At 36.4% G+C, this 14,432-nt stretch overlaps 1 protein-coding gene across 6 annotated transcripts; it reads left to right on the forward strand.

Annotated features, from left to right (window-relative positions):
- Positions 1-4,755: 4,755 nt before the first annotated feature.
- Positions 4,756-9,568, forward strand: LOC108672117 (transcriptional repressor CTCF-like). 6 transcript variants are annotated; one of them, XM_047885151.1, is made up of 5 exons: positions 4,756-4,770; positions 6,113-6,554; positions 7,019-7,128; positions 7,434-7,664; positions 8,562-9,568. In XM_047885151.1, the coding sequence occupies exons 2-5, from the start codon at positions 6,422-6,424 to the stop codon at positions 9,219-9,221; spliced, it is 1,134 nt and encodes a 377-aa protein (XP_047741107.1). In that variant the 5' UTR covers positions 4,756-4,770; positions 6,113-6,421; the 3' UTR covers positions 9,222-9,568. The 6 variants fall into 6 exon arrangements, with proteins under 6 accessions (XP_047741107.1, XP_018015232.1, XP_047741106.1 ...); XM_018159743.2 differs by lacking the exon at positions 4,756-4,770 and adding an exon at positions 4,883-4,910; XM_047885150.1 differs by lacking the exon at positions 4,756-4,770 and adding an exon at positions 5,106-5,133.
- The last annotated feature ends 4,864 nt before the right edge of the window (positions 9,569-14,432 follow it).

Here is a 14,432-nt window from a genome sequence, read left to right on the forward strand (position 1 = left end):
AGTAACCCCATCTTGGTTTAAGTTGCCCCCTAATGTTAATAATTTCGCAAGTATTTAACAAAACACTTTATTTATCTTCACTTACAGTGAATACAATATTAACCTTTGAGCAAAATACACACAATTGGAAAAAAAATTCCCATTTTTTGAACATATTTCAAAGAAATAAACATAATAGCTAACTGTTCCTTCTGTAAATATATGCACTAACTTCCTTATGTTAATAAGCATGATAACGTAACTTCCTTCCATAAATGTAATAACTTTTTTTCATAAACATAAAAAATGTTCCTTTCGTAAAAAAAGGTCGAGTCACTGACCTAAGCTAATGCCTACAGACTTACATCTAGAGCAGCATTGAACACATACTGCTCTCTACTATTAAACTTATAAGGCACGTCAATTATCTCACAAATGTCCTTCATCTCCGCTGAGGCTGTGTCATCTTTAGCCACTGTAAATACAGTCTTGGATTCACTTGCATGGAGGAATGTGACTGACACCTCAGTCTCATCAAAGTGATCAACAGTGGCTAAATATTTTCGATGTTTGTCATGCCTGTTGTTTACATAGACTTTGGCAATCACAAAGCTACCCACTTTAAGTGCACTGCTTTTGGTTGTTGTTGAGGTAGAGGATCCTTCATCAGAGGTACTGATAGGAGCAGGTGCTTTCAGTTTCTTGGTAGGGTTGGGTTTTACTTCATTAGATGTATTATCTACTGTAGGGGTCCCAGAACTAGGAGAGGATATTTCTTTCTGCACCTTTGATGGTGTGCCTGCTGGTGTACCTGCACAGGGAATACAATATTAACTTTTTACTTATGAACACACAACTAGCAAAAAATTTTCATTTTTTGAACATATTTCAAAGAAATAAACATACCTAATAGCTAACTGTTCCTGTATTACCTGATGTAGGGGTCCCAGAAGTAGGAGAGGGTATTTCTTCCTGCACCTTTGATGGTGTGCTCACCGTGTGCCTGCTGGCGAAAGCATTGGTGTCAATACTCTGGCATTTCTGGAGCGTGTAGGCCTGACATCATATATTTCTTCTGAATCTGGGTCAGTATCCATGTCTGTGCTCTCTGACTCAGCATTATCTCTTTTTGCAAGCAAATCCAGTTTCCTCTTAACATTCATTTGAACTGCGTATGCAAATGGATCTTTTGATGTTGAAGGGTGCATGTCTAAAGTGGATTGGCCAGATATTTCATCTTCATCTTGGCTTATTGTTGACACAACACGAGTGCCAGCTTGATTTTTTGCTCCTCTTCCTCCACGACGAGCTTCTCTAGCACATTTTGGAAACTTCTTCTCTTCAAGGTAATTGACAAAGGTATTTGAAAGACTGCTTGCTTCAGGTGATTCTTCAATTGCAAGGGAAGAGGATGTAGTGGAACTGATAGCCCGTGATAAGACAGGTGTGGCATCTTTACGAGTACCGGTACGGATGTTGCCCAGTCTGCGAAGCAGGTTATTTATGTCTAAGGGGAAAATCCCAGTAGCCCTGAAGCCACTTTTCAGGTTTTTTTCAATGTTTGGATAGAATGAAGGGTGTTTGAAGAGTTTGTTCACCTGTTTTGGGAATACTTGCTTGTTCACTATGCTTAAAGATGGGTTTTCTACTTTGAACTCCTCCAGGACATGTTTCCAGGCCTTCTTCATAGGTCCAAAAAAGGCCACATCCAGTGGCTGTGTTTTATCTGTGGAGTTAGGGGGAAGGCAGACAAACTTGATGTCATTGTCTTCTGCTAGTTTGAGTACAGTCTCTGAGAAGTGAGCACTCAGATTATCACCAATAACAGCCTTGGGACCATCCAGGTTTTGAAGGTGAGGCAAGAGAAGTTCACTAAACCACTTTTGGAAAGCATTAGCATCCATCCAGCCACTGGCTGTGTGATGGAATTGTGTGCCATTCTTACAGCAGCGAAAATGACAGCAAGGATCTCCTGTTGGACCTCCTTGTATCCATGATGTGTAGAGGTTGTCACTTTTGTATATTATGAAAGGTGGCAACAATGTACCATCAGCAGATCCACACAACATCATCGTGACGCAGCTCTTGCTCATATTAATAACCCAGTCAGGATACTTGACACCTCTGCAATATAAGAATCTTGATGTCTTGGTATTGTCTGCTAGGTTCGTCTCATCGTAATTAAAGATATGACTGGGAGGAATGCCCTGGAGCTCGATTGTTAACCTTTCATGGTAATCCCTCAACTCTGCCTCCCCACAGATGCTCTGCTCCTTTTAATATCATTGGATACTCTCTTGCTGATCTCACTATGCCGCTTAATGAAGGACAGGGCCCAGTCTGGGCCTGGCAAATTCATAGAAAACATGGGAACAGTGCACCCCTCTGAATCAAGGTAGCTTTTGACTATGATGCGTAAGTCCATTGGTTGGAGAGGGAAGCCATAGTCACTGCACTGAAGTGTCCTCTTCACTATAAGGGCCTCCTCTACCTGTGAGAGAATAGTCTGTCGTCCAGGACTAAGCACAGTTTTTCCATGCACTCTGTTGAAAAGAGCACCCTTGCCGATGCCATACTGCTTTACAGCTTTTGTCAAACTTAATTCCTTGTCTTTGATCTTCTGCACTACTTGATCAACAAGATCTCCTTTGTAATTCTGGTAGGTACGAGCCCCCTTCGGACGTTTGTAGGACCTAGGCATCTTGAACTAAGGTCAATACTTATAAGTTTAAACTCTATATCTAACAATAATTAGAGTCTGTAGAGTCTGAAACATAAAGAAAATACATTAATAGGTGTATCAGACATAAAATATGTTATTTATGGTCATTTCAAATTAATTATCCACCCGGCCCATGTTACCCCATCATGGCTGACATTAGGTGGTCAAAGTTACCCCATTGGGGGCGGCGCCCCCATTTGCAAACTATGACACTTTTTTCAAATTTGTCTTTTGCATATGTAACTAGAAGAGTTCTACTACAATGCATCAAAACCTGGAGTTATTTTGCCAAAAAATAAAAAAATTGGAGGGGGTACTCTGACAGGCTTTAAAAATAGCTTTTTTTGTGGGTCACATTTTAATTTTTTTAACCTATTAGAAATGCAAACTTTTTAAATCTTTCTATTGTGTTATGTAGCCTCAGTATTAGGCCTTTAATGCCCATTAACAAAATTTTTCTATGTCAAATAGTTTTTGAGTTTTGGGGGTTTTTGTTAAAAAAACCAAAAGTGGTCAAAGTTACCCCGGGAGTCAAAGTTACCCCAGTTTACGGTATGTTGACTAATAATAACATCGTATTCTGTTTAGGTCCGGTCTCTTAAAGTGTTCCAGCAACACATTTTCCATTACTAATAATTTAAATGTATTAACTTGTGGCGCAGTAAGATACTGAATTGTTTGAATTCTAAACAAAGATGGCGCACCCGCATTCAGATGCCAGCACCAGCAGTGGCAATCAAGTGAACTACTTTATTGTTTTGTATGTTTACTATAATAATAATAATAATAATATAGTATTCTGCTTAGGCACAGTCTCTCAAAATGTTCCAGCAACATATTTTCCATTACTAATTACTTACATTTATTTATTTGTGGTGCAGCAAAATATTGTATTGTTTGATGTCACAGTCAATGTACCACGTGTTCTTATTGTTCTTGTGTTGTTGTGTGGCATCACCGCAGGCCGGCTCAGCTAGCCATATGTAAACAAAGCCACAGCAGTGAAGATGGAAGCAGTTTTGCATTGCGATCGATGGTTATTTGCGAACAACATTTTCGATTGTGATATTGTAACACATTTCCAATTATGAAATAATTTTGATTGTGATATTGACTTTTGACAGTAGTGTCAACATTTGAACATCAAAGTTCTAACATCATGAGTTACAAGGTAAAAGTGAAAGGACTGAGCAGAGCTGGAAACATGGCTGAGGCTTAACTGATGTCATTGTCATTTTTTACGCCATGATCTTCGGAAATGTAAATTTTTCTGCAAATGCATCTCCAAAGATTTTCAAATCTTCATCACTCTCTGCACCCTGGGCATAAAGCAAGTTAAAAAATCATACATATACTACCTCTAAAATATCCTTTTAAAAAATGTGTGAAAAGTGAGACTTTGGTGGAAACATACCTCTGCTAAGCCTTAGCAGCTAAGGTCTGTTGCAAAAAAATATTTGCCATAACAAAAAATTTTACTATCATAAACGTTGCACACAGGTGTTGGCTTAAAAATGTGATTGACAGAATTCTAATATATCATTTAAAAAAAATGGCAGCCATTTCCGCAAGAGATTGATTGGGGGTAATAAGGGACACCCCCGGGGTGATAAGTGATGCCCCAAAAATTCATTTACGTTAGAACCTCAATTAGCAAAGGCTCCAGTTAACAAAAAATCAATTAACAACAAAACATTTTGATTATATTTACCTTGCTCAGCAAAAAAAATTCATTTCATGAAAAATTGAAAAAAATTGTACAGAGAATGTCATAGATAGAATTGTGCACTGGGCAACATAGAATGAAAAGTAATAAACCTAAACTATGATTTATTTATCCAAAAAATATGATGGTTGTCACCAGAATAATCCTCTCCGTTTCAGGTACATTATTTCAGGATCTTTTTTTGTTATAGTGAATTCACGTGACCCAATTAAACTGGTGTAAAATTACAATCCATCCTGTAAGTTTAGATACAGAAAAGTGCTACACAGCTGCTGATATGAAGCTTGCAGTGGACAAGATCATTGTAAATGCTCAATGGCATGTTCATCAGTTCATGGACATGGTAATGTCACATCAATAATATGCTAATGTATGGATATGGTAATATCATATCAACAAAAGAAAAAAGAAAGTAAAAATCACAGAAAATGTCATTTATTCTACATTTAAATCATCTACAAAGGAAAAGGACTTCAGATAACTGTTAGTAATAGATGAGTATACTCTGCATGCTTAAAATGTTTTAAAATTAAATTTTATATCAAGTGTCCTGGATAACCCCATTCCCAGGGGTAATTCGGGACACTTTTATTTGTGTCTGTCACCTAACGAACAGCATATGGAACTTTTTCAGAGAGAGATACCATTTGATAGCCCTTGCAATGAGCTTAAAATGAGCCCAAACTTGCTTATGGAATGTTCTATGGTAAGAAGTTATTAACAACAAATGCTCAAAACTGTCCCTTATTACCCTGTTTGATGGTATATTACCTGTATTTAAATATTTATATTGTAATTGTTTTGTTAGCTCTCATCATTTTAATTGTTAATAAACTCATCACAATCTGTTACAAAATAAATATCATGTTGACTTTAAATCAGCCACAATTCTTTTAGGATATAATTTTTTTGCAGCTTTTTAACTTGAGTTATTCACTAATTCTATGCAATTAAGAACACTTCAATATTCACTCATACTGCAGCTAGATGTCATTACTTGGTTCTTGAGGTATTAACTTATTGTATATTTTGTATTGATTGTTTCTACATGGTTAATCACCTCTCCCCACTGCTCATTATGAGCTAATTTTAGTTTCAAAATAAGTCAAATTTCTTTTGATGAATATCATATCAAATGAGTTTGTAGGATGCTTGTGTCATAAAACTTGGTTCTAACTTCAGTTTTTTAAGTATTCTAGTTCAATCAAGCTCATAAACACACTGCTTGTTAATTGTAAATAATTAATAATCTAGTCATATATTTCCTAGCATTCTTGAGTTTCTATTAGTCAAAGTTTTTGTTTTATATTTTGAAAAGTCCTCACAATTACTCAGGGCTATTTCTAGTAAGGCAACTATAAAGATATTAAAACTTTTCACTATTTCTTAACACATTCAGTGCAAAACGACCCACAGGCAGGTCATTTATTAAAATGAATTAAATTCACAATTGAATCACACATGTTTATATTTTTGCTATTTATAGTACATTATGTTGAGAATAAAATGTAGAGGTTTGAAATAATAAAAAATGTGTTTAACTATTGTATTTGAATACTAGAAGAGTATATTAATTACTTCAAATTAGAAATTTCAATTGGTACCTACTCCACAAGAGTTGCACCAGCAGGCAGTTGGCAATTTCATTAACTGCATTCAATGTATTAATCTTTATCTGCCTACAGATGTGTGGCTTATAAATATCACCATCCTGTTAAAGGGTTAAACAAGTCTCCAGTGCTGCACAATAATGCCAGCAAACAATGAATGAAAAGTTTCACTTAAGCTCAGGTTAGAAGTTTACTTATTCTTCTGTTACCACTCCATACCAGTGTTTCAATATCATGAAAATAAAAAGATAAAAATTAATTTTCATTTGCTTGAGTTCATGTCAGTTGAGAAATTTGCTCTCTGCTCATTCAAATTCATTGGTTAATATGAATTGAATTAAAATTGTGAGGCTTAATATATATCATTATTATGTCAATTAGTGTATGGAGTTTGCAATCATGGCAAGTAACACATTCAATTCTGGGGTTGTTGTGCAACCACTTCCTGCTGCTGCCGTGGGGAGAGGCTGCGGTGCTGAGCCAAGCCTCGCTCATATTTGTGCTGATGTTGTTGAAGGTAAGTCTGGAGGTGAGCTTGGTGGCCCAGTGTTTACTGTTAAGCAGTACCAGGATTTGAACATTTAGTTCCGGGTTCAATCCCATTTCCTGTGACACTTCTGGTCAGAATTGGCAAGGTGGTTAAAAATTGGCAACAGGCCCATATGACCTAATCAGCACTGACACTGCTATTTATATTAAAAGTTTTTTGAAACCTTATCTTAGAGTTCATTTACATAGTTTTATGCAGTTCTGATGGTTGTAAAGTTAAACAAATTTTGTGAGTATTAGACTCAAGTGGAAATTAGATTGAAATTCACAATGAATTTTTACCCACAAAATCCATATAGGTATTTGTGAAAGAGAGCTAATGAACTTTAATCATGAGGGAATTATTTTTGTCTGATAAAAGCTTATAGCATTACACAGTTCTGAAGTACAATACCAGTGTTGTGGAAGAGCATCATATTTTTTACTGTGCAGATTCAGATGCTGCTGCTCTTGCTTCAGGCCCTGAAGTTACAACTGAGAACATCAAGAAAGAGATGGAGGCTGTGTATGTGAAAGAGGAGCCATCACAATATTATGATGAGGTACACAAAATAGTAGTAGGCAGTTTTCCGTAGAATATTTGGTTATGATGTAATTCTTTGAATATTGTATTAATTATCTAAATCTATGAATAATTTATTCATATTAAAGAATGAGAACCTGTCCAAAACTTCTTAATCATCAATCATTCTTTTATACATGAAAACTTATAAAGAAAGTATTTATAATAGACTATGTATTATTAGTATATTTGCATTATTATAATCTACTTATGACAGCTTCCTTCAATTTCCCCATGTTGAATGTTTCCATTTAAATGATACCAATATTTCCAACTGTTGTGCAGGCTTGTTCAAGTGATCACCCTAGTCCTGGAGGTCATCATGACTCACTTCCACCATCTCATCATGACCCACTTCCCCTATCTCATCATGACCCACTTCCACCATCTCATCATGACCCACTTCCTCTATCCCCATCTTGCTGGCCTGGCAAGATGGAGGAGCCGTGTAAGGCTCTTGATCTACTCGACGCTGGTCCAAGTCCCTCGTTCACTAATATTGTAACAAAACAATTGGTGAGTTCTTATTCTTATGAAGAAATGTGAAAAAATATTGTATTTATTCATATATTTTACATATTATTTAGGGAATTAAACATTTGGAATTCTTGTACTGCAAAAATCATGATTTTAAATTAGGTGGGTCTTATTAATGTTTGAGAATAAGATTACTACAGATCAAAAGTCTTGATTGATAATTGAGAAATGGTCTAGGTACATATATTCAACAGAACAACTGGTAAATTCTATTTATTATGAGGTAATACTTTTGGCATTCTTATGTAGGTAGCGATTGTCCATATAGATGCTAGAGAATTAGGTACATTTTGCCCAACCCAGAAGAGAAATGTCCCATTCACCAGTGGAAACATACGATTTTCAGTGGAAACAACTGCCAGTCCGTGTGACATTCGTGCTTTCTTTGCATCTCCCTGTCATAAACTGACTTTAAACAATATCACTTGCTCCAATCCTGCTCTAATGGTTTATGGATGGCATTGAGTGCAGTTTATTTTTCTCATGCACTCAGTTTCTCGAGTGTTTTGCTGATTTCTGATGCAAGCACCTTTACTTGTAGGTTCTAATTTAGAGACTTTTTTGCATTCATTATTCATGTTGTCTCTGAATAATCATCAAAATTGCCTGAAATTTCATAAAATTTTATTCATGTTTGAGTTATCAAGTCTGGAATATTTGGTGATTGAATGTAAAAGATTATTTATGAAATGAATATTGTTTCGTATCCGTGTGATGATTTTTCAGAACGTTGAAGGTGATATCTTAATAGTTAACAATTAAATGGTAAATACGGGTTATTGTTTATTATGTTTGGTTTGTATTTGAGGAGATAATAAAAAGAATAACTTAATTACTAATTATTTACTCGTCATTTATACACCTGCGTGTGAGCAGTGCAGCAGCGGCGAGTCGTCCCCTGCTGTGGGAGCTGCAGCAGCAGCTGGTGGCGCTGGCCTGGTCTCTGCATCATCCAGCTCCAAGCAGCTACATGTTCAGCATAAACATCTAACTGATAGAAAATTTCACTGCCTTGATTGCAAATTTGTTGGTTTTCGAAAGGCTAGCCTAATAAATCATATTCGTCTCAAGCATTTTGCAGAAAAAGATTTCCATTGCTCTGAGTGCCAATATTCATGTGCCACACAAAACCGTCTAAATGAACATATTCTTTATAAACACTCAACAAAGAAACCTCATCAATGTCCTCATTGCATTTATTCATGCGTCACACAACACCATCTAAATCGCCATATTCTTTATAGGCATTCAAAAGAGAAGCCTTTTCAGTGTTCACAATGTGACTATGCTTGTGTTGCTCAGCAACGTCTTGAGGAACATATTCTTCATAAACATTCAACAATGAAGCCTTTCCAATGTTCAGACTGCGAATATGCTTGTGTTACACAGAAACATTTAAACCGACATATTCTGTATAAACATTCAAATGAGAGACCTTTCCACTGTCATCTGTGTAAATACACGGGTGTTACTCGTCGAGATTTGAATGGACATATTTTTCGTAATCATTCAGAAGCTAAACCACCTCACCTCTGAGATCATAAATGATTTAATAATTCATTGTTTAATTGGAATTTTTGCCAACTTGGTTAATTTTTCGTATATGATTTAATTATTCATGATTTTATTGGGATTTTTACCAACTTGGTTAATTTTTTGGCAGCCACGGTTGATCGCGGCGTGGTTGTTATTGAAATATTAGTTGTCATGTTTGGGATAAATTCAGAGTTACTTTGCAAATAAGAAACAAAACATCCAGTGCATTGAAATTGAAGCAGGTAATGCTTGGTCGTGATAATAAGTGGGTTCTTCAATTGTATCATCTTTACAACGCTTCTCTTTAACTTCACTTCTTATTGTTTGTCTGTCTGCTGCAAATCTTATAATCGATATATGACACACTTCTACCTGTCAAATCGATCTGAAATTTTGCACACTTGCGTAAAGTCGGAGACAATGCATGAATCAATTGACAGAATAAATACTTGGAAAATACAAAAAAGTTTTATTTCAGTATTAAAAAAAGTTGAAAAATAATTTGTTTGCTACAAACCTTATACAATAAACCATATTTGACGCACTTCTACTTGTTTAATCAATCTTAAATTTTGCACGCTTGCATAAAGTCAGAGACAATGCAGGAATCAGTTGGCACAATGAATAATTTTGAAAATTTACCAAATTTTGATATATAAAAAAGTTATGTTAATTTTTTTAATATTTGAAAATAAAATTAGAAATTCGTTGTACATGTGTAACAACAAAGACGCTGGATTCTTTAGAAGTGTGGTCTTTAAAAAGTAATTTTTAAACGTATATTCTGAAATATTGTGGCTCTAATATCATATAATTTCACTAGGTATGGAATCTCCTGGCTCTAATGTCATATATTTATTTTAATAAACACTTAATAACATTTCAGTGGAGCCCATGTCATAAACGCCTGAAATAGTGATTTATGTTTATTTTTTTCATTATTGTGCTTATTTTCGTTATTATTGTAACAGTAATTATTTTGAGAATGCCGGGCCTCTGAGGTTAGCTTTACGTCATCCATCTATCCCCAAAAATTTGTTAATATTTTCAGAATTTTGTTCGGTTTTGATTAATTTTTAATAATCTTTCTATTCTTTCCTAACCTTGTAATAATAATTCTATCCTATAAGCAGCGTTATAGGATAGAATCTTTCTGTCCTTAAGGACAAAATTCCTGAGCTGTATTTCTGACAGTTTTGATTCTGCTCTCTCTTGAGTGTCTGCAGGTTTTTACTCGGAATGGTGTCATAGCGATATTTATTTTTATATATTTAAATTGAATTTTGGAGATATTTTATAGCACATTTTGATATTAATTCTTCAGGAAAGTTCGTGAGAAAGACATGACAGTCGTTGCTTTGTTATGTCGTGTAAATGTTGGCTACTTATTCTATTTCTGTAATTAAATAAATTGGTTTAAAATAGTTGTGTCGTATTAAATAATTTTTTTATATACCGTTACAGATATTTCAGACGATATGTAGCATAAAGAAATAGAGCCATGGCACTGATGACTGCCATGACATGATGGCTGCCATGACATGATGACTGCCATGACATGATGGCTGCCATGACATGATGACTGCCATGACACTGATGACTGCCATGACATGATGACTGCCATGACATGATGGCTGCCATGACACTGATGACTGCCATGACACTGATGACTGCCATGACATGATGGCCGCCTAATTTTACCCAGCTCTGTATATCAATATTCTGCCAATGTATGTTTATTCATTTTTTACCATAATTATTAATTTAATGTCGCACCAAATTATTTATTACCTATTCATGCTGTAAATCGATTACCTTGTTTTTACTAGCAGAATTTATAGAATTAATTTTATGTTAAGTATTTTCTACTCCATTTATGCTACAAATATTGTGCCGAAATCAGCCATTGGTAGAAAGAAAGTATATTAATTTGACTTTCCTTCTCTTTCCTTCTCAGACTTTCCTTCTCTCCACTGCTTGTTGTTCCAGGCAACGAGCCCCTGCATATTGAGCTATTGCAAACTTTCAGAAAAATGAAGGTAATTTTGTCCGAAAATTGACAATTTTCCTTACCCTCAGCACGAGCAAAGAGCAGACTTCACACTGATTCGCCCATTATGCCAGACCAAACTGGGTTAGGTTGACCCACACGAGGGCCAAAAGTGCATCGCTATGTTACGAACGTTTCATGCTAACCTTGCTGTGAAAATCATAATAGTTACGAATATAAACTGCAGGGCCATAATACAAATGAAAATTATTTTATCGAAATCTTGTAGGGATGTCAACTCATGTCCGGGTACAAAATCTGATCAGTTCAAACGCATATTTTGCATTTTAGCACAAAACTTCCTACAAAATATGATGATAGTTTACTTAATTGGATTTATAAACACCAATTTATAAATTCTATTTCAATATTTGATCCAATCCTTCCCGAGCAATTTCCTGCATTCCTTTCGTCCAACCCTTCTCTCTCTCCCCGTCCTCCCGTTCCTGCAATACTTTCCTCTCATTCATCCAGTCCTTTCCTCTCTTTCCTGCATTCCTTTGCTTCTCTTAGCATAGCATAGCGGTGTCGGCGCTGAATAATAGGCCTGATGTGGCCTGTTGCCGGTTCTTGTACATGTCGTGACTTGTCCACAGGAGATCTAAATACATGTCCTTCGACCGGATCTTTTCCAAACTGACGATAGTTTGAAGTAGCTGCTAGACTTCCACCGAGTTCGATATGGTGCTAGGCATTTCAAATCTGAACATATATTTTTTCATAGCTTTATCAAGTCTGTTCTTGAACGCGTTCATACTTGGAGCGCCAACGATGTCATCGGGGAGGCTGTCGGTGATTTGAAGCGTCAAGATGTGTTGTCGCGTGGAAGAGTTGCAACGCAGTTTTTTTAGTTTATAGCCGTGCCCCTGGTGTTGGTTTGTTGGTGGTATCCGTGGCCCCTGTTGGTCCTTGAATAAGCCATGAGCATACTTGTATACTTCAATGAGGTCACCACGCAGACGTCGATAACTGAGGCTCGGAAGCTTCAAAATCTTTAATCTTTCTTCATAGGACTTGCCTTTCAAGCTTGGAATTATCCTTGTTGCACCTATTTGAACACTCTCTACTACATTTTTCCCTTTCCAAGGTTTGGTGACCACGCTGCGTTTCCAAATTCTAGATTCGGGCGCACGACAGCAACAAACAACTGCTTCATTGCTTCTGCATCTAGGAACTCGTAAGAGCGTCTGATCAGTCCAAGAAGTTTGTTGTATTTATTAGCTTGCGTTTCAATAGGTATGCTTAGAAAATTTCAGCTCCTTGTTGACGTAAACTCCCAAATATTTTTCCACACTAGACTTTTCAATCATTACTGTCTCGTTGCAACCATGTCTTCTCATACTGAAATCTTGCTGTTCATTGTTCTTCCCGAGGTGAAGTACTTTACACTTAGAATAGAATAGAAGTGTCGGCACTGGAGAAATAGGCCCATGGCCTGTTGCTTATTCTTGAACTTTTCGTGACTTGATTCACAAGGGATCCAGCCTTTGTAACCCGATCTTTCCATAACTGATGGTTGATTGAGATAGCTGCTGGACTTATTGCCGGTCCGTAACTTGCTAGGCATTTTAAAACTGAACATATGCTCCTGCATAGCTTCGTCTGGACTTATTGCCTGGTCCGTAATTTGCTAGGCATTTTAAAACTGAACATATGCTCCTGCATAGCTTCGTCTAGTCTGTTCGTGAAAACGTTCATACTCGGAGCGTCAGCGATACTATCAGGGAGGCTGTTCCACATGTCGGTGACTCGAAGCGAGAAGAAATGTTGTCGCATGGATGTGTTCCAACGCAGTTTTTTTAGTTTATAGCCGTGGCCCCTGGTGTTGATTCTTGTATCAAATGCTAGTAATCCTTCTGGGACCTTGTATTAAAACGCAGCTGCCACGTATCAGCCCAGTTAACTAAACTGTCAAGATCATCTTGTAATTGCGCTTTATTTGACACATTCTTCACTGTATTATAAACTTTTGTGTCGTCGGCATACATGGAGCACACGCTGGACACTACTTCTGGCAGATCATTTAAAAAAGCAACGAACAAAATAGGCCCCAGGACGCTTCCATGTGGCACGCCATTGCGCACTGATGCCCTGTCTGACACGGTTCCGTTAATACTGACACGTTGTCGTCTACCTACTAGAAAATCTCTGATCCATTGGAGTACGTTTCCCTCAATTCCCAAGGACTTCACTTTACGCAACAGCCGCTCATGCGGAACACTGTCAAATGCTTTGGCAAAATCGAGGTACAATGCATCCACTGGCTCCCTTTCGTCCAGCAGGCGAGTCCAATCGTTCAACGTAGATAATAAGTTAGTTTATAGTTTAGTATCGTCACTTCCAGCGCAGAAACGACATGAAAACAATTTATGATTAAAATACAGGATTTGAGTTAGGAGACATAAATGAAATTTGTTTGTCTGACATGATACATGGTGAGGCAGAGGAACTTGCTTATATGAATTTGCCTTCCTGAAGTGTGATTTGTTACGATAACTACCTGAGCATCTTAACATTCGTGAAGCCATCGCCAGCATTCCTATTAAGATGCTGGAAAGAGTCGACACCAATTTCCGGATACGACTGACTCAATGTATTGACAAAACAGACGTCATTTGCGTGATATCATCTTTAAAACTGGCTAATTGTTAAATTTACTTGTTCTTGATTATGCTGTTACAAAATTGATTTGTATATATTCAATACTTTTTTATAATATATGTTTCAAATAAGCAATGTTCTCTGCCCTACTCTGTGTAAAATAAAATGAAGAAATTAGCAACTTACCGGCGTGACGCAAGTCATCATGAGGCTAGCGCATGATGCACGTTTACTGAATGATATATTTTGTATTGTGAAGTTAGAATCATGATTAAATTACCGAATGATAAATAAATGATACAAATTTTGCTTCTATTTAAAACCAAAATTCTGCCTAAAAATTTCTTTATTCCCCTTCCTTGACTTTATCAGTTCGATAGTTTATTGACCACTTTTTATTAGGTAAATTTATATTAATTTATTTATATAATTTTACACAGTTTAGTTTGTACTGCGTTATTTCAATCTATCAGATAAACCTGACCTTATTTAAAGTCACTTTATTTCTGGATGTCAGTTACATTTTATTATTATGCACCCGTGAATAAGGGCATAATTAC

This window comes from Hyalella azteca, unplaced genomic scaffold (assembly GCF_000764305.2).
Source record: "Hyalella azteca isolate HAZT.00-mixed unplaced genomic scaffold, Hazt_2.0.2 contig17094, whole genome shotgun sequence".
NCBI lineage: Eukaryota > Metazoa > Arthropoda > Malacostraca > Amphipoda > Hyalellidae > Hyalella > Hyalella azteca.